General features: G+C 37.6%; 1 protein-coding gene across 1 annotated transcript in view; it reads left to right on the top strand.

Moving 5' to 3' along the window:
• Diaph2 (diaphanous related formin 2) overlaps positions 1 to 20,794 on the top strand; it is a 703,438-nt gene that overhangs the window by 503,254 nt on the left and 179,390 nt on the right. The window contains exon 29 of the mRNA XM_057758989.1: positions 17,151 to 17,286. Coding sequence (XP_057614972.1) covers positions 17,151 to 17,286 — 136 coding nt within the window. The remainder of the gene's footprint in view (positions 1 to 17,150; positions 17,287 to 20,794) is intronic.

The raw sequence follows: 20,794 nt of genomic DNA, 5'->3' as shown, positions 1-20,794 counted from the left end.
TGTTCCTTAAACAGTGACTCTCTATGTGAATGGGCCTCTGTACATAAATTGTTCATCTCATGGTTTAAGCTCTTTAAGAATGGCAAACTACCAATAAAGAAAACTCAAGAATATTGTTTGCCCATTATGTGTTTAGTATTTAGACTAAACTAATTGCCCAGTTTTCATTAATTAAGAAATAGTTATACATGCTTCATCTGTATTACGTGTTCTGTATACTTAACATATTGGTTTTTTTATTACTTTATAAATAATACCAATCAAAATTTCCACTTCCTCCCCTCTTTCCATTTCCCTCCTGCTCCCCCACTCACTCTACTCCCCTCCCCTTCCAGTCCTAAGAGAGGGCAGGTTACCCTGCCCTGTGGGAAGTCCAAGGCCCTCCCCGCTCCATCCATGTAGTATGAACAGCAGGCTGCGTTCCGGCGCCCAGTCACCCACATGGCTAGCTTATGCCCAGAAATAATTACACAGAAACTGTATTCTTTTAAACACTGCCTGGCCCATTAGTTCCAGCCTCTTACTGGCTAATTCTCACATCTCGATTAACCCATTTCTAATAATCTGTGTAACACCACAAGGTGGCTTACCAGGAAAGATCTTAACCTGCATCTGTCTGGAGTGGGAGAATCATGGCTTGACTCGGCTTCTTTCTCCCAACATTCTGTTCTGTTTACTCTGCCTACCTAATTTTCTGTCCTATTAAAGGGCCAAGGCAGTTTCTTTATTTAACCAATGAAATCAACACAAAACAGAAGACTCTCCCACATCATTTTCCCTTTTTCTGTTTAAACAAAAAAGAAAGGCTTTCACTTTAACATAGTAAAATTACATACAACAAAACAATTATCAAGCAAGAATTACAGTTAAATATTTATATCTATTTTATCCTTTATCATGACTAAGGAAAACTATAACTATCCATTCTTCAACTCCATCAAAGACTCCAGAAGGAATATTACCTAAGCAAATAAGAAATCCAAACTCTAGAAATGACAGAGAAAACTCGCTGCCTTGACAGTCACCCAAAGTTCTTTTGTACCATTGGGGCATCAATCTTCGGCCTACGGGCCCACAGTATCCAGAAGACATTTCCATGAAGCAGGAAATTTCAAAGACAGTTTAGTCACTTTCTGCTGTGTCCTGCAGAATGTCTCGCAGACTCTTTCATGAATCAGGAACCCTGAAAGACCATCTCACCTTTAAGCAAGTTCAGCAGTCCTCTTTCTGCGGGTTCTTTGTGTCCAGTTTATGTAACAGTCCAGGCAAGAGCAGTTTCTTGCCTAAATGTGTATCAAACTCCATAAGGAACCTCTTTGATGCCCATCTTCCTCTTGAAGTAGATTGGTGCTGCCAGGAGCAAACGTGTCTCATTGTCATGAAAAACCCTAATTTATTAAAACATTTAAATGCCATATTCTGTAGCCTTTGAAAGATATAAAGAATGCCTATCTAACTGAAATTTATCTATGCATATCTAGGAAATCTAACTAACATGACTACAAGCTTGACTATTATTGATGATTATCCATTAACAACCTATGTTTCCTAATTATACATTACATTTTAAATGAACTACACAATCACAATACCTTCATCAATATCAGAAATACATATACATATAACAAAATTGACCTTAAAATCCACACCAATGCAAATTATTCATATCTATATAATTTCCCCCTTTAAATGTAAAAGAACATTTATAAACAATATTTGGGAACATGGGTGTAGTTTTTTCTCTCCAAACTGCTTCTTGCTGAATAGGGGTGCTGTTATTTAGGTCTTTTATGGGATAACCTATCTGCTAGGTTCATCTCAGTTGGCAGTTGAGCAAAGTAATTTTTTGAAGGTGTTCACAACAACTTTTCAGGAGGGCATGGTCTATCATACCATATTGGGATAGAAGCAATCCACAGGGTCTCATCCTCTGTGAAAACAAAAGAAGACCCTCTCCAAAGCATCATATCCTTAGACCCAAATTCTGAAGTCATAATATCCTTATGATATCCATTCTTGGCAGCCCATATAATGAAATGTCTCTCTGTATTTAGCTCCTTTACATAAGTCAGAAATTTTAAAGAAAACACAATGTACATAATCCAGACTCTCTGTGAATTTTTTATTTTCATGTGGCTTATTTTTCTTTATTTCTTTTAATCTATAACTATCTGTACTCTGTCTCTTTAAAGACTTTACCCTTTTTTAAAGGCATTAACTTTATTCTCTATATTTTTTTTCTTTTCTCTCTCAAGCCTATGTCTGAATCTGTCCTATTGTGAATCTGTAATTTTTTTACTATCCAGGAGTTCTTAAAATGCTAAGCATTTCTTAAAAACTTAAGTTGCACCATGTAGGGGTAATATGGTACTGCCTGTTTACTGCCAGTCTAAACCTTAACTGAACTGTTATTATGATAATTACGATCGTTCCTGCCTGAGGTCAGCACAGTTCAGCAAGGAGCAGCCTCTCCTGCCTCAGATCCATTTGGTGCCCCTGAGCTATGCACAGTTACAGGCACACAGCAGGAGCCGCATTCAGCAGTTTAACTCTGAGACTGAGTGTGCGGCACAGAAACTCTTTTCATCCAAGTTACAGCCAAATCTGACACGCAGAGCATTGCACAGTCTGAAAACACTTCTCTGTATGGCGGCAGGAATCCGCCATGATCTTCTGCCTGCCTAAGCCTAATTCTGCCATCTGCCCAGGTGCAGGCGGGAAGCACTGAGCCATTGGCACTTTCAGAGCACTCTCCTTCTGATTCCAAGCGGGAACACAAACATCCAGTCCCATAAAAGCCATTGAAATGCTTTAAAGCCAGAGTTTGCACTGGTGGCACAGTCCCAGGAAGCCTCGCTTTAAAATGATGCAGCATTTTTTCTGCTGCTGTTGCTGAATCAGGAAATCTCTCTACAGCACGCCACCAACAAACAGCAAAAATCTGCGTTAAACTCTGTTTTTTTTCTCTGTTTAAAATTAAGCTCTCTCAGGTTTTACATGGAGTTTGTTACCACGTTGGGTGCCACTCGGTAGTAATAGGAGCAGCGGGCCGCTTCCCGCCACCCAGCTCCCACAGGGCTAGCTTTACCCGAAATAACAACACACAAATTGTATTCTTTTAAATACTGCTTTGCCCATTAGTTCCTGCCTCTTATTGGCTAATTCTCACATCTTGATTAACCCATTTCTAATAATTTGTGTAACACCACAAGGTGGCTTACCAGGAAAGATCTTAACCTGCATCTGTCTGGAGTGGGAGAATCATGGCGACTGCTTGACTCAGTTTCTTTCTCCCAGCATTCTGTTCTGTTTACTCTGCCTACCTAATTTTCTGTCCTATTAAAGGGCCAAGGCAGTTTCTTTTTTTAACCAATGAAATCAACACAAAACAGAAGACTCTCCCACATCACATCCAGGCTTAGGAAGGTATGCATTCAAATAGAATAAGATCCCAAAAAGCCAGTACATGCAGTAGAGACAAATCCCAATACCATTATCATTGGCCCCTCAGTCTGCCCCAATTGTCAACTATATTCAGAGGGTCCTGTTTGATCCCATGCTCGTTCATTCCTAGTCCAGCAGGAGTTGGTGAGCTCTCATTAACTCAGGCACACTGTCTTAGTGGGTCAACCAACCCCTCATGGTTCTGACTTCCTTGCTCATATTCTCCCTCCTTCTGTTCTTCAGCTGGATCTTGGGAACTCAGTCCAGTGCTCCGATGTGGGTCTTTGTCTCCGTTTTCATCTGTCGCCAGACAAAGGTTCTATGGTGATATTCAAGAGTCATCAGTGTGATTATGGGACAAGGCCAGTTCAGGCACCGTCTTCACTGCCCAGGGTCCTAGCTGGGGTCATCCCCGTGGACTCCTGGGAACCCCTCCAGAGCCAAGCCTCTTGCCAACTCCAAAATGGCTCCCTCAATTAAGATATCTCCTTCCCTGCTCCCATATTTGTCCTTCCTCCATCTCAACCATCCCACTCTCCAAAGCTCTCCCAAACCCTCCCCTTCTCCCCTCTCTCTCACCCTCTCCCCTTCCCTTAACGTATTGTTAAGAGTGCTTATATGAGTCAGGTGTGATGGCTTATGCCTATAATGCCAGCATTCTGAAGGCCAAAGCAGGGGGTTTGTTGTGAGTTTAAGGCAAGCCTACACTACATAAGTGAACCCTGCCTGAGCTAAACTGTAAAAGGACTGTGACTCAAAAATACAAAAGTATACAAATAAAGAGCGCCTGTCCAAAAAGAATATCACAGTGATATCACAGAATATCACAGTGACATTACAAAATATCACAGAAGTGAACTTAACCGACAGTGAGTCTACCTTCTTAGAGGCTGCAAAAGTAGGCAAGATTGAAGTAAACTTTCACAAAAGAAATATATGGACAGACATTTAAATGAATGTGAAATGTTAAAACCTATATAATAAATAGCATTATATATAAAGAGTGTGTCTTTCAGTGGTCATTAGTGAAGAAGCCCTTGAAGTCTCCCATTTAAGGAAAGATAAGATGTATAAGGACTCCCACTGCCTTCTATTTAAGAGAAATTTCATTTTCCTTACCAATGATCTAATTGGTACTGGCTTAATTTATGGGCCACTGTCACTGATAGGTGCCATATCATCAAATTTTCTCATTTTTAAATAGTGCTTCACTTTTAAATTGTGTGTTGCTTTATATCCATTGTCTGGTATGGTGTATGTGAGTGTGTGTGTGTGTGTGTATGTGTGTGTGTGTGAAAATTAAACTGATTGTTCAGACAACATCAATAAAGGGAAAGATGCAACCCCATAATTACTTGAAGGACATCTTGCTGTCAATAGTTCAGAAGGTAGCACAACAAATCAGCAAACAATCACTTTGTACTTAGAAAAGCACAGAGTTGTGACTGGTAATCAAGATAGCTTTGTGAAAAGAAAATTGAGCTCAACCATTTTAATTTACTTCTATGAAAGAATCAGTTCCCTGTAGTCCAAGAGAAAAAAAAATCTCCTTATTTCCTAAAACTTGTATTCCTTCCTGAGTGACATTCATTATCAATATGATTAAAAAGAAGTAGACAATAAACTCCAGGATATTAGTCCATCTACCATTAAGACAGTACCCGACCTGAGTGTAAGAGATAAAGCCACAGAGAAATAACATTGCTTGAGCTTCTTTCTGGAGCAGCATTCTACCATGAGTGACTAAACCTCATGTGATTATGCAGGGACTAGAGCTTGTTGTAGGAGCTGTGGGCTGTGTTCCTGCCGCCCCAGCTCATGGTCGCCTGGCTAGCTTATGCCCCAAAATAATGACACACAAACTGTATTCTTTTAAACACTGCTTGGCCCATTTCTATTCATGTGTGTAGCACCCCAAGGTGTGCTTACCGGGAAGATTCTAGCCTACGTCCATCCTGGGTCGGAGCTTCATCGTGTCTGCCCTGGAGCACATGGGCATGGCGTCTGTCTCTGAGAGGAGCTGCCCTGCATCTGCGCTCACTTCCTCTTCCTCCCAGCATTCTATTCTGTTTACTCCACCCACCTATGTTTTAACCTATGAGGGCCAAGCAGTTTCTTTATTACTTAACCAATGAAATCAACAGATTGGTATGACATTCCCACATCAAGAGCTAGTGATAAACATGGTTGAGAATGAATGAATGAAAGAATGAATGACTATTTCCTGCATATCACGAAGGCTAAATTCTCTAGATAGTAAGCAGAATATTTTTGTCTTATCTTCCTTTGGTTTTTTCCTGTCTCTCCCATCACCATCACCCCCAAAAAAGAGCTAAATGGCTATATATTCAGAGAGATTTCAAGCATTTCATTCAAAATAAGATGGGATGGAATTTTAAAAGAATTATTAGATAGGTATGTTGCATTGATAGGAGTTAAAATATAAAAAAAAGGACATCAAGCAAAGGGTATAGAGAAAAGGCCAGGTACAAATAAACCACAAAATAAGGATTCTTGAATTTTAGTGAAACAGTACTTATCATATATTAGGCATGTGACGTGTGACTTTTTTAAAGAACACACCAGAAATGTGTATAGTCAAAGAAATTTTATCTTTCTTCTTTTTTAAAAGACAATGACCTTGTCCTCGATTTTTAGGAAGCTCCTGTTTTCGAATTCTCTAAGCATATGTTTTAGATCTTACCAGGTGCACTTAACCTTTGAAATTTAGGTTGCTGTCATTTCAGAAGGTAGCAAAAAAAATAATATTAAAGCAAGTTTGTAGTACAATAGATGATGGAACTGGGTAACAAAACTTCTGCCTAAAAATAATGTGAATGTAAGATAATGCAACTGATTTCAATAGATTCAGAGTTCACGTTAGAAAGAGGAATTTCAGATACAAATTAATCCCCTCACCAAAATAAGTTTATGATTTCCCAAGGAGCCTGTTTGAAAAGAGTATTGATGGCTGCAACAGATATATTGGAACTGATCTAACTTTACTGTTGTACTTGAAAATGATACAAAATAGATACTGTATTTTAGAATAATGTGAGCATCAAAAACTGGTAGAAATAGAACAGCACACCTCTTAGAGTATTGTTTCCATCTTTGTTTTCTTGTTCTGGAGGAAGGAATATCAGAATGGAGAAAGCTAGAATTTAAAAATAATGTCTAACATGAAGAAAAGACCAAGAGTGATATTATTAATAGTGTTATTAAAAGAAGAAGGCATCTATGAGAAAGTTTTTATTGTAGAAACTGACACTGAATTGTGTAATCCCTGCATTCGATATGCTGAGGCAAGAGGATTGAGCTGGGTTGTGTGTGGGGGGACTAGATTCAAGACCACAGTTTTTCCCAAAGGCCCCTAAAACCCATCCCTCCCTTTCCCTCACATTCTGAACTGAAAAGTAAATCCTGTATTGCTCTTGAGGGTTAGCTTCACTTTGTGGAACTTGGACACACCAGTGAGTCCTGAAGACAAGCTACACCTCTAGGAAGAGATTTTAAAGGAAGATTTTGACTGGGTTTCTTTTACACAAAAGTCAATAAGCAAGACACAGGCTTAAAATCTGACAGTTTTTGCTGAGACATAAGGAAGTATTACCTTTTCACAAGTGATACAGTATCAGAATAGGTTCCTGAGGGAGATCATAGAACCCTATCTACAGTTAGAGGACTCGGGCTCACTTTCCTGGGACCATTCCTATTAGGCAAGTCTATAAATTCTCCTTGTCAAGGTAACTTGATAGACTCATCCATGCTGCCCCATGCTTCTCACTACACCTCCATTGGTCATATTAGAACCTTTTTGTGGGGCTAGGGCTGGGCTGTTGCTTGGTGGTTCATAACTTGTATCATGCATTGAGTCCTCAGCACTGAAAACCAAAACAATGCAATGTTATTGATCGTGCTGCCTCTTCTAGCTTCTTAGAGACTGTATTAAAGCAGGAAATACAGGCCTCAAAATTGTAACTTAACACTGCTATATTTTCCTCCACTCATACTTCCCTGATATGCTTTTCCATTAAAATGTTGTATCAGTCACTTCAGAATTACACTTTCTTTCTTTAGCTCAAAAAAGTTATAGATTAATTTCCTATAGTCACTCAAAGTGCTTCATAGATTTTAATCAAATAGTGGTCCACAGAGGCATGTTGAACTCAATTGTTTTTCTTTCCGAGATGCAAAGATGGATGCTCACATTCCTACAACAAAAAATATCTCCTGAAACCTGAAGCATTTGAAAAGCTTTTCGATGTTACAGATTGCAGATTAACTTCTAGCTAATCATAGTTCAGCACTCTAATGGACTGTGACGGGAGAGACAGTTTTTCCTCCAACTTCAGATCACATGTTTTTGCAGTTGTAAGGCAAATTTTCAAAGAAGGCCTTGGGGATCACAGCCAGCCATCATTATTGGCGCATGACCGCTTTGTAACCAACTGCAAGTTTAATATCCAAGGAGATTTGCACATAACAGTCTTTTTTCTTTCTTCTTGTTTTTAATAATTTACCTTTGAGATTCTCTTCACGACCATGCTGGTGTGCAAAGATCTGTATGTCTGTCAAACCTCCAGATATGTACTGCAAGTGAAAGACACATTAATTTTTTATTTGTTTCCTAAGGAGTATGAGCAGTGAGCTGGTTGTTCAGAATAAAAGAGGGCTTCTTCAGTGTGCACTTACTTGAATTCATTCAGCTGCCTTTCTCACCTGGAGCACATTCGTTTCTTCCATGAGCCTGTCCCCTGCCAAAGAAGAATCATTTCTACAGATTGCTCACCAAACCTTTTATACAAACCATCTACCCAAATCAGAAAACATTTTGTCTTAAAATAAAAGATTACTGAAAAACTGTATGGTGTTAACACTTCAGGACCCTGTAAATATCTCCTTGAAAGCGAAACCTCACTTTTGCAATTAGCATGCATCTTTTCTCTTAACCTTGGGGTCTCTGAGTAAAGGCTAATCTCCATCCAAAGGAAATTTCTAGGCAGAAAACTGAGCTATATCAGTATGACAAGTCACAAATATCAAGCCTCAGAAACACTCAGTATTGGCATTTCTAAGAAAACACATATAGATAGATTTCAGTTACCCAAAGCCTTTAGATAATTAGAAAGAAAGCCACCTTTCCAAAGTACCTTAATGTTTTTTTTTCCAAAGCTGCTATGATTTTTTTTATTTTTATTTTTTTTATTAATTAATTTATTTAATTATTAAAGATTTCTGCCTCTTCCCCGCCACCACCTCCCATTCCCTCCCCCTCCCCCAATCAAGTCTTCCTTCCTCCTCAGCCCAAAGAGCAAGCAGGTTTCTCTGCCCTGTGGGAGGTCCAAGGGCCACCCACCTCCATCCAGGTCTATTAAGGTGAGCATCCACACTACCTGGGCTCCCACAAAGCCATTACGTGCAATAGGATCAAGAACCCATTGCCATTGTTCTTCAGTTCTCAATAGTCCTCATTGTCCGTTATGTTCAGCGAGACCGGTTTTGTCCCATGCTTTTTCAGACCCCGGCCAGCTGGCCTTGGTGAGTTCCCGATAGAACATCCCCATTGCCTCAGTGTGTGGGTGCACCCCTCGCAGTCCTGAGTTCCTTGCTCTTGCTCTCTCTCCTTCTGCTCCTCCTATGATTTTTTTTTTACACTAAAGAAATATGAGGTGTATGGGGAACTATGTGTGGAGATGTTCTTGGTAATTTAATGTTGGGAGAACTCCCAGGCTGAAAACTGTTATTATGTAAATCAACCAGCTCCAGCTGCTAATTCTAAGAAACCAAAGAGTATGGAAAGTTTAACTAGGTTTTGACCTTTTATGTTCTGAATTCAGCAGTAGGAAAGAGGAAGACAGAGTTCTACTGTATAAGATGGTCAGGGAAAAAGTAGTGAGAAATGGGGCATTAAAAAAGAGAGTGGATGCAGGTATGTGAAAGCCTAGAGGGAATACAGGTGTAAAATTCCAAGCTAAGCAAAGAGACTAATGAGACTGGAAGATAATGTGCAATGGGGAGAGAAGGTCAGAGATTTTCTATGGAGTGATAGTATACAAGGCTTTGTAAACTATTGGAAGGATAGTGGATTGTAATAAATGTATTTTTCTGCCACACAAACAAATACAGCAGTTTCAGTGGAAGGTAAAAAAAAATGTGGGAGAGGAAAGTACAGGCCAGAAAGGAGACGGACAAAAACCAACACTGTGTTTAGAAAGCAAGGAATATAAAAATCAAAGAAAAGAGAAAAGTTCTATTTGGCTTTTGCATTACCTGTGGCACACGACACATCTGTGATTCATACCATATTTACATAGGTTAAAGAACAAGACTCCAAGCACCATCTAGCTGTGCTATCAGTATATTTGTTCAGTGTCTGTTACTGAGTCACCTAACTACTTGAGGAAGCTAATCAAGGTTTCAATTATACCTCTAAGTAAGAAAGTTATACCTCTGTTGCAATTGTAGCTGATTGGTTGATGAAGTATTCATGAGATCTTTCATAAGAGGAACTTTAAAGGTCACTTGTGCCATAATAAGTGGAAATCTCTGGGAAAGAAAAAGTTTAGCAGTATTATACTGCTTATAAAGTCTTAAGAGGCTCTGACTCTCCAAGTCTGGTTGCCACAGTTGAAAACTCATTGCTCTGAGCATTTGTCATGACTTCTTCAATCCAATATGCCCTTTAAGCACAATGAAACTATAGAGAAGGACTATTTAATGCTGTTTGCTATTAATTAAGGAATAGATTTTTTTTTCCTTTCCTTAATGGAAAGCCTTAATTTGGTCGTGATTACTGCTAAAAATTCTAATGAATGACTGCAGTGTTTCCTCCTGCAATCACGTGGTTCTTCAAAGTCTCAGTTAAATGCTGAAAAACTCATCTTAAGCTTCTCATTTGGAACCTGGTATTATCATTCGAAAATGAAAGAGGAAAATTTGGACAAATGTGGATCCTGGTTTACTACTACCAAAAGTGTTGAGGATTTTTCACACACACACACACACACACACACACACACACACACACACACACACACCAAACCAACAGATAAGAGCACAGCCCAGCTTACCTGTACATTACTTTGTGACATGATACATTAAGATTTGGATTTGTATCTTCACAGCTCTTTGATCAGGCTTCCAGGAAAATATAGAAAATTATAGAAGGCTCACTAGCAGCCAGGGCAGTCAAAGCCAATCTGTAAAGTAAAATGTTAGGAGGGAGAATTTTGAAAAGAGAGCAAAGATTTCCATAAAGATCAACTAAATGGACAAGGACAGTCCTGTATGTGGTTGGCACCATCCCATAGGTTGGCAGTGTAGGCTGATTCTCTGACTACTTTTGTAAAACTTTAGGCATACCAGTGTATCCCCTGTACTGATACAAATTGTAAAGAAATGATGTAAACTCTGTATTTGAAAAGTTTATGCCTTAGCCACTATCCACTGCACAAAGAAACTCCTCTGATGAGTTCTGCGAGCTATACTAATCTATGGTTATAAAGGTAAAAATTTAGTGATAGTCTGATACCATGGGGCCTCTGACATCCCCAACCATGGATTCTTGGGAAGATTTACAGTGACAGACATGAATTTCCTCCTGTAGAGTAGGCTTAACAGCCAATAATAAAGCAGCTGGTTACCCCCATAACATATGCCACTATTGCATCCATGGACATGACATACCTTTCCACTCTGATCATTACTATCCTTCACGGAGTTCACAACCAAGTAAGACTGTTAATTATTTATTTCCCAGATGTCTACATAGTACCTTCCAGTACTATGAAAGCTAGCCAGCAAGGAAAATGCCTCCTAGTCAGTACCAAATGGGTTTCTCCATGTCCTGTGGCCAATATATATGTTGTTTCCAACAATAGGATTTTGCCATCACATTATGGTAGGCAGCCAAGAGCAATGGCAATAACCTGTACTATTTGGTATGTCTCCAAGATACTTTTTACTAATTTTTGAAAGATAGTTATAGTAGTAAAACTGAGACTTCATTCTGTAAACATATCTCTTACCTTGTAGGGAGCTACTATGAAAATATTTTTCACTTAGCATCCTTTAACAGAGTACTTTCCTGTAGAAGTACAGAATTTAATTAGTTGGCATTCTCCACATTAAGAAACAATGATGCCTACTTAAAGTATAGAAGTGTGTGTTTGCATATACATGTGCATGTGTGTTAAAATGTTCTCTAAAATTGGACAGATAATATAATACTACTAAAAGTTGTCAATTATTTGATTATTTTAAACTTACCTTAATCTTTCTTCTCCTGCTTTTGTTTTTTTAGTTTTTAGTTTTGTAATAATCGAGGTGATAAGAATTTATCCCTCTAAAGAGTTCTCTCCCTCATTATCAGCTCCTGTGTTTTTAGATGTTAAATGAATCTTCAGATTTCTTTTTACTCTAACAAAATTAAAGGTCATTGATATGAAATCACTGTTATGAGAATTGATGGTACTTAATATTTAAGTTTCCTACATATTTTGCTAGATATTCATTAAAACCCCCATTTCATCCAGAAATATAGTCTATTTTTATAGCTGCCAAATTACTTCCTTGGAGTCCTTGATATTAGTGATTACCTTATTGTCTACCATCTTAAGTTGTATAAGCTATGATTTTTTATATAAGCTCCTGTTTTTATAACATTGAATTTTATTCATTGTCAAAAACAACTTTTAAATGAATATGTGAAGAATGTTGCAGAAGTAGCATGATTCAAGGCAATCGACAATGTAAAGCCTACTTCAATATTCTCTATCAGCATTTCTGATGTCAAAACACTTCATATTTGGGTATTTTAATATAATAATTTGTATAGTGTTTGTTACATAGCCCAATAATTCAAAAGATACACATAAAAATAAGTAGAAGCTTGAGAAAAGAATTTTCAAATTTGTCAAATGAAAAAGCAAGATGCAGACCAGGCATGGTGGCACATGCCTGTAATCCTAACACTTTGGGGTTTAAATCATGAGGATCACAAGATCAAACTTAGTCTGGGCTATATAGTAAATTCTAGCCTGAGCTACATATAAAGACCCTTTTGTTAAAAAGCAAAAGAAGAAAGAGAAATAAATAAATCACAAGATAACCACTAAAATTTGAATTTTAGGTAAATTATAACATTTTAGTATCAATGTATACTAGATATTGTGTGATTTCTGTGGGGTGTGTCCTAAATATTGTATAGAATATACTTATATTCAAGAAAAATACTCATAGTTTATCTGAAATTCTAATATATCAAAACATCCTCTAATTTTCACAACAGCTCCACTTGGGTATACTCTACATGAACATAGTTGAGGATGCCAAGAAACCATAAATGGCTCTAGAAGTTAAGTAGTTGTGTAGCCTGGGACATGTCACTTCATCTATCTGAACTGAAATTTCATCTTCCATAAATGTGATTAAATAATACTTGCATGAGTTCTTTTATCTTTATAGAGATTAGATAGCATGTCTTATGAACACTAGGAACATAATAAATTTCCATTAAAGAATAGCTGTTGTTGTCAGAGTAAGGAGATATAGAACAACAGAATATGTTTCCTCTGCTTTCATACCACAGCAATCGTAGCAGAAGACTTCACTGACCTCAAAAGATATAGCCATTTCTCCCTAGTACAATGCATAATGCAGTGTGGACAATAGCTGGATGGATGTTCTCTAATCTGATCTCTGACACCACCCACTTGGAGATAGTATCAGATCCCAAAGTTTGAGGTTCTAATCACCAAGCCTATTTCTCTTCCCACTTCAGAAGCCAGGCCAGCCCTTGTTTTGTGTCCCTGACCCTATCCTTCCTTAGAATAGACTAATTTCCTGAAGTAGTTCATGATATTCTAGATAACATTTTTTTACCAGCTTGTAGCGCACCACGCCCGTCTGTGCTCTATGCGCCACAATATAGTTCGTGAATCGGGCAAGGGGCTGGAGATTGAAACACACAAAGACTCACAGAGAGACAGAGACACGGGTCATCCTTGAAACAAGAATGCCCCAAGTATGCCCCCTTTATTGTGTACCAGAGCCAATTATATAGGGATCCTTAACTGATAGCCACGCCCCAGCCAAACCCACGAGAAACCACTCTCCTGCCATCAGGAACTCCTGAGGGGCTCGTGCTCAGAGCAGCTGCAGGCTGTCTCAGAGCAGAGGAGAAAACAAGTAGTTTACAAAAAATTCAGGATCTGGGGGTTCACTGCTCCCAACACCAACTTACTGTTAACAATACTTGAAAAGATACAAATAAACAACCAGTTGAAATGATACACAGGAGGAAACTTGGCCAACATCAAGTGCAGAATCTTCTGTGAGAGGAGCCACCCTCAATTTATAGAGCCATTAGCATACCAAATGCACAACCACTTTTGTCATCTCAGGGATTTTAGGATGTTATAAGCATACTAGGATTATAGCTTCCTGAAAGAAGCTCTGGGTCCAATTCCCAGGTCCACTTAACATCATGGGGTACTGGAGTGTCTATGCCTTATGTTCCCAACACTGAGAAGGGAGCTTCAAAATGATCAGAAGTTCAAAGCCATCCTCTATACATATGAAATGTATGACCAGCCTGTGATACAGAAGATCTTTTCACACACACAAAAACACACACACTAAAGAGGAAGGAGGAATGGAGGGAGGGAGGGAGGGAGGGAGGGACGGACGGAGGGAGGGAGGGACGGACGGAGGGACGGAGGGACGGAGGGACGGAGGGAGCGAGGGAGGGAAGAAAAAGGAAAAAGTTTCATTAAAAAGATGACAAATGAAAGTTAACAGGCTATTTCTCCACCTTAATAAATTTGTTGAAAAGCCCCCTTGTGACAGTATAGTCTTCAACTGAAATAGTCCATTAGATTAAAAATACCAGAGTTCACCTGGATCTTGGTAACTGTTTAGCATGTAAAAGATTTGACCAATAATAAAGTAATAATGATAATAATAATAACAGTGTACACAGGCACTGACCACCTTTCTGTTTTCTGCTGCTTACCTCCTTTCATGTAACTTACCAGAAATCGTGCAACTTCTTCATCTTATGGCCAAAATATATAATGCCTTTTCTTATTGTTTTCTTTTTTAGGGCCAACTTGTGCTTTCTGGCCTTTACCAAGTATTTATTTTATAATATTCATTTTTATTGGAAGATAACTTGAAAGATCATAAAGTCTTTTACCATCTTTTGGAGTTATTTTTCTTTTCTTCGGTATTTTTAATGCTCTTATGAAATACGTGGTTTGTAAATATTTCTCCCATTCTGAGGGCATCTCTTCACTTTCTTAACAGTGTCGTTTTCTTCTTATTATTATTTAATTAACGAATGAACTTTGTAAGGCAGGGATTTAACCTAGGGCTTTGTGCATAGCAAGGACGACATCTACCACTGGGCTATCCTGTCAGACCAACTGTGCCATTTGATGAGCAATTTTTTTAAGTTTGATGAAATTTCATCTATTTTTAATGTTGTTTCATGTGCTTTTTGTGCCACATTTACATTGCCTTCTCTCTCATCCTTGAAGAATAAAACAAATACTAAATATTGAATGAAAAGACAAGGATTACCTACTTACCTTTCAAACTGCATAAATGTCTGATCCTGGCTAAATACTTAAAAATCGTTTAGAAGTTTCCACATTTAGAAAAGGTAAACTGATTCTGAGTCAGCAGTAGGTAGTTTTCTAATTATTATTAATTTGTTTATTTTTACAATTTCATACATATATGGAGTACGCTCTGGTCATACTAACATTCCACCTTTTCTGAGCCTCCTCTGTCCCTACCAGCTCCCATCCACCTCTCACTAAGTCCCTATTCTATTTTCAAGTCTTTTATTTTGTTTTTGCTTTATAGCATATTAAGATTAAGCAGGGATACTCATGGTGGAATAGACATAAAGCTGTTCACTGGTTTCTGAGTAACCCACTAGTGGCCACATCACTGAAAACCGAAAACCATGACTTCCCTCTCCCTCGGCAGCCATAGACTGCCATTAGATTCCCCATGCTTGTCCCATCTGTGGATCAGTGTTGATGGGCTCGGTCTTATGCAGGCTCTGTGGAGGCAACAATAGTTATTGTGAGTTCAGGAGTAACATGACCATATCATACCCATTAGACAGGGTTTCATAGTCCTTCTTCATACCTTTCATAACTTACATTCTTCCTTCTCTCCATTTTGAGGTATTCCCTTTGTCTTGGAGGAGCTAATATGTGCTCCCCATTTAAGGCTGAGTACTCCCTGGTCACTTATTCTCTGAATTTTCTTTCTGAAACGCCTTGTTCTCAATTTGGGCTTATTTGCCCTTCCAGTGACATTTGGCAGTCTTAAGCGACCTATTTGGTTGCCACATTGTAGGAGATGCTATTTGCATCGAGTGAGTAGAGACCAATGATGCCATCAAACATCTTCCAATGCATAGGCCAAGCCCTATAACAAGAACAACAGAAGTCATCTCGTCCAAAATGACAGTAGTACTAATATTGAGAGACTGCACTGGAATGTAAAATTGAACTTTAAACTTTAAGTGGAAATCTTGGATTCTGTCTACAGTAGCCAGATAGTTGTGTGCTCTTAGCCTAATGTGTGGAGTATTTGCCTAACTAGGATAATAGATGCCACAGTGGTAAAATCAGGTAGATTTTATAGAACGAAATCAGTCCTTTCACTCCAGGAGAATTGTTTAGAGGGGTTTTCAGGAGTATTTTAAACTATTATGCCCTTTAACATGAAGAAAAAAAATCAGTGTAGATTCAGATTCCACAAGGCAAAAACCATGTAAATGTATTCTTGGGGTTTCCTTTATCTTCTTATTTTTATACTTGCTGGAACAATATAGTTTTAAGGAAAGTAAAAACCTTACTAAAGTATAAACATAAGCACATACTATGAAGTATAACTAGTCAATCATAATCAAAAGAAAACAAAACAAAACATGAAGGAATGAACTCATAGTTAATGTGTCTTTTAAGCAGTGACTTATTTGTGCTACAAGGAAGCTGACATTATTTCATCTGGTCACTTTGCTTCCACTTTCTCTGATATCATGTACAGGAATGTACTCATTCACTGGAATTCCATAAATATCAAAGAGCTTGAAATCTCTCATCATTTCCAACAGTCTCACCATATAAAAAGCTCTAAAACTTGCAGGTGATTGTTTCACATCCTGCATCATTATGTGTAATCATTCCACCAGCAACACAACCACCTCCTCATCGCAGATGAAAATACCTTGATTATAATGTATTAGGTTCTGCTGGAAGTACTTCAAGTGTTCATCTCATTTCTCATCACAAATATCATAGGAGGTAGATTTTTTTAACCCATTTTGCAGATAACAGGAAAAATTTCAATAAGAGATGAAATTCTTACTTTGTATATCAAAAATAGTTCATATTTTAACAATGAAGAAAGTATTTTCATTGTTAAAGCTACATCATAGATAACCATGTTTTTCTGCCACAACACATAATGAGAACTGAAAGGTTATTTTCAATATTTTTCTAGAAGAGATGTCTTAAGGCTAATTATTTGTCTCTGTCAAGAAACAGTATATGCCCACACTCTGAGACTTCTATGAAGATTTCTCATTTCTGCAAACTTGTAGAAGTTTTAAACTGCACACCTTCTCTGTCATATAGTATGTAGAAAATAGACTTTATTTATTTTATTTTTGTCTTTAGGAAGCACTGAAAGAAAATCATAAGAGAAAAGAAATGGAAGAGAAGAGTAGGAGGGCAAAACTTGCAAAAGAGAAAGCTGAACAAGAGAAGCTGGAACGCCAGAAGAAGAAGAAGCAGCTCATTGATATAAACAAAGGTACAAAACCATTTCCAATGCTTTGAGTAAGCTGTGACAGCACAGGCCTGCAAGGCATGAAGATTGCTGTGTCCACACCATTTGTTGCAGCTTAGTGAGACTCTATCTTAAAATTAATTCATAGTATAACATACTAATATATATATATGGCCTGAGCATATTGCTGAGTGATGTGGCATTTACTTAGCATGGACTTTTCCCTAGATTCTATCTTCAATCCCCCCACCATAAAAGCAATTGAATATTACAAAGATGCATATAGTATAAAGTGATTTGATTTTTAAAAATTTTTAATTATAAATTGATTTCCTTCTTGAGAGGAAACTCACACTATTACTAATTTTTTCTCTTAGATTTCTCTCACGTTGCCATTTTTATTTCTTATCCTTCTCCACTAGATTCTGAGAATTATGTGTAATCAATATAAGGTATTATATTGTTGACTTCTTGTTTTTTATTTATTTGTTGTGATAATGTGTTCTCGAGAAGGCCATCATCAAGGAAGAACAGAGTGAGATAAGAAGTGAAAAGCTGGATAGGGAGATGAGGTTCAGACCTTCATTTCACTTTGTAGGCATGTATCTGTTGACAGTGCCGTTACAACGGTCCTTCTTGGGGACTTGTACATTTCAAGTCATAATAAATATTGACAGCAGTATTACCAGTGTGTGGGGGGGATTACTGCAAAGCATCTTGTTCAGCTGTATGTATTCCTGGTGCATCCAAAGTAGTATCCACTGCCTGTTCTCTCAGCTAGTAAGAATGACCGTATGTTAGAGGTAGGTGGGTTTTTTTTGTTTTTTGTTTAGATTTTGAAGATCAGGGCAAAATGCTCAGAATGGTGACATAGATCTATATTCACAGCACTGAGGAAGTAGAAATAGGAAGATCACAAACGTAAGCCCAGACTAAGCTACGGAATGAATACTTTATCTAAAAACAGATGGGGTGGTGAGGGGCAAGGTGGACAGAGACAAAGCAAAGTGATACGGACTCAGGTGTCTGCACTGAAAAGTTAAGCGTGGAAGGCATGGCTGTTTTCCTTAAGAAAGTAGTGTTCACAGCAGGGAGAAAGGAGACACCTCTCCTCTCTCGGGACAAAGAGGTACACAGGGTTAAATTAATACAAAACCACATCTGATCAAGATACAATGTAGTATGCTTGATATTGGAGCAATTTTTGCTGTATTTAGCCATAGTAAAAAATGTAAGCACTTTTATAACATTTATCATATAACAAGCATTATTCTGAGATTTAATACATTCTAAGAAACATTTCAAGTCAATCTTTCTATTTCTATGCAGTGGATACTGTAACTGTCTCATTGGTTGAATAAGAAACTGAGGGTTGTACAGTTTAAGGAATTTGCCCCAATAGGATACACAAACAGCAAGTGTTAGCACTGAAATAGAATGGAAGTTGTCTGACTAGAGTCTTCACATTTATCCTTGCCTCTATCCATCAGCATTAATAGCAACTGTTCTGTAGCATTTTATGATCCAACACAGACATTTGATGGTATTGGCCCATGTGCTTATGGAAATTGACAAGTCCAGAATCTACAGGGAAGGACTACAGGCTAGAAATTCAGGGGACAGCAAAGTCTAAGACTGCTTTTCCTCTCACTTGAGTAAAATTCATCTTTTCCTATTACTAAGATGTTCAGTTGGTCAGTGAGATCCATTCTTGTGAGAGAATGCAATCTGCTTTATTCAGGCCCATCAGTTTGTAAGTTAGAATCTTCCAAAAATATCCTCACAGAAACATCCAGGATAATGTTTAACCAAATTTCTGGACCTCGTTGCTCAGTCAAGTTGACACATAAAATTAAGCATCACAAGAAGAGTATCAAAAAGTAGAGCTGACGGTCTCTGGTGATTGCTTACATGTGGAAACTGAGAGATGAAGGCACCGAAGAAAGAAATATATTCACAAAAAGGAACATTAAATAATAAGACAGATTTAGTTGTGAGGGTTACATGAGTAATATCATTTGACCATGTTCAGTTTTCAATTGCCTTGGAAAGAAACCTTTAAGAAGGAGATATTTAAGAAAAATTTTTAAGAAACAACTCTATGCATGAAGATGAAACCTAGGAAATGAATCTAAACTGCATGTGTAGGGTTTTGTTTGAAGATTAGAGTTGAGAAGTATTAGTTTACTAGAGATGCTGTAAGAAAATGCTAGAAGCTGGTACTTTAAAACAACAGATCTATTCCATATCTGGAAGCTTGAAGTCCAAGATCAAAATGTCAGGAAGGATATATTGCTTTGGAAGACACCAAATCCTCCCTTCACCTAAGTATTTACCAGTCTTTCACTATTTCCTTAAAAATTTACCTACTAAGCTGTGGCTAATTATCTCCTCTAGTATCATTGAAAGCTCTGTTAAAAATTCAAATAAGTTTTTTCTGCATATCTGAGCTTGAGGGATGTGACCATAAAAGATACATTTTAAAATAGAATTTATCCAAGCAAGATGGATGGCTCAGTGGTCAAGATTGCATTCTAGTCTCTCAGAAGATCCAAGATCAGTTCGTAGCACCCACAACCACCTGTAATTCTAGGTCCAAGTGACATTATGCCCTCTTCCAACCTCCATGGGCACTGCACTCACCCATGCACCAACCCACTCTTAAACATTAATGTAATTTTAAAATGAAAAGAATATTTATCTTTTAAGGTCTGCCACTATATGTGAATCAAAGAAATAGTAAGCTTTAGTATTGGCTGTTTAACTTGTGACCTATGTGATATATATATATATATATATATATATATATATATATATATATATATATATATAAAACATTTCAATAGTATTTTATGTGTTTGCTATGATTATACTTCAGAATAAATTTTGAAAGACATCCCTCTAAGATTATGCAGGTATAGTTTAAGTCATAAGAATAACAAGATGCAGAAAAGGAAGAAGAATATAGTCATATGTCAAGATGGAGCTTCATGCATCACATAAATATGTATACTTTTATCAAAGGCAACACTGTTTAAGTGCCAATTACTATTATTTTATTATTGGAGATTGCATATATGTATGTAATTATAACACTGTACCCTGTAAATACATACAGTTAAAATAATAACTGAGGAACAGGGGATATAGTTCGGTAGTCAAATCTTGTCTCCCACTTGTAAGACCTTGGGTTCCATTTTCAGGACCACAAAACTAATAATAACTAAAGAAAAATTGTAATTTAACTAAAACTACGTGCATTTACTATCAGTTTTTAATGAATACACTTGTTAACATTTTATCTTTTGTATAAATTAAGAAAATGACAATTTTTTTCATTTTTTTCTTTTTTTTAAGTGATTATATTGAGCTATACATTTTTCTCTCCTCCCCTCCCTTCCTCTTCCCTCCTCTTCAGTGTTCTCTCATGGTACCCATGCTCCCAATTTACTCAGGAGATCTTGTCCTTTTCTACTTCCCATATAGATTAGATCCATGTATGTCTCTCTTAGGGTCCTCATTGTTGGAAAAC

Source organism: Chionomys nivalis, chromosome X, assembly GCF_950005125.1.
Source record: "Chionomys nivalis chromosome X, mChiNiv1.1, whole genome shotgun sequence".
NCBI classification, from domain to species: domain Eukaryota; kingdom Metazoa; phylum Chordata; class Mammalia; order Rodentia; family Cricetidae; genus Chionomys; species Chionomys nivalis.
This window is presented reverse-complemented; position numbering and strand designations above follow the sequence as displayed.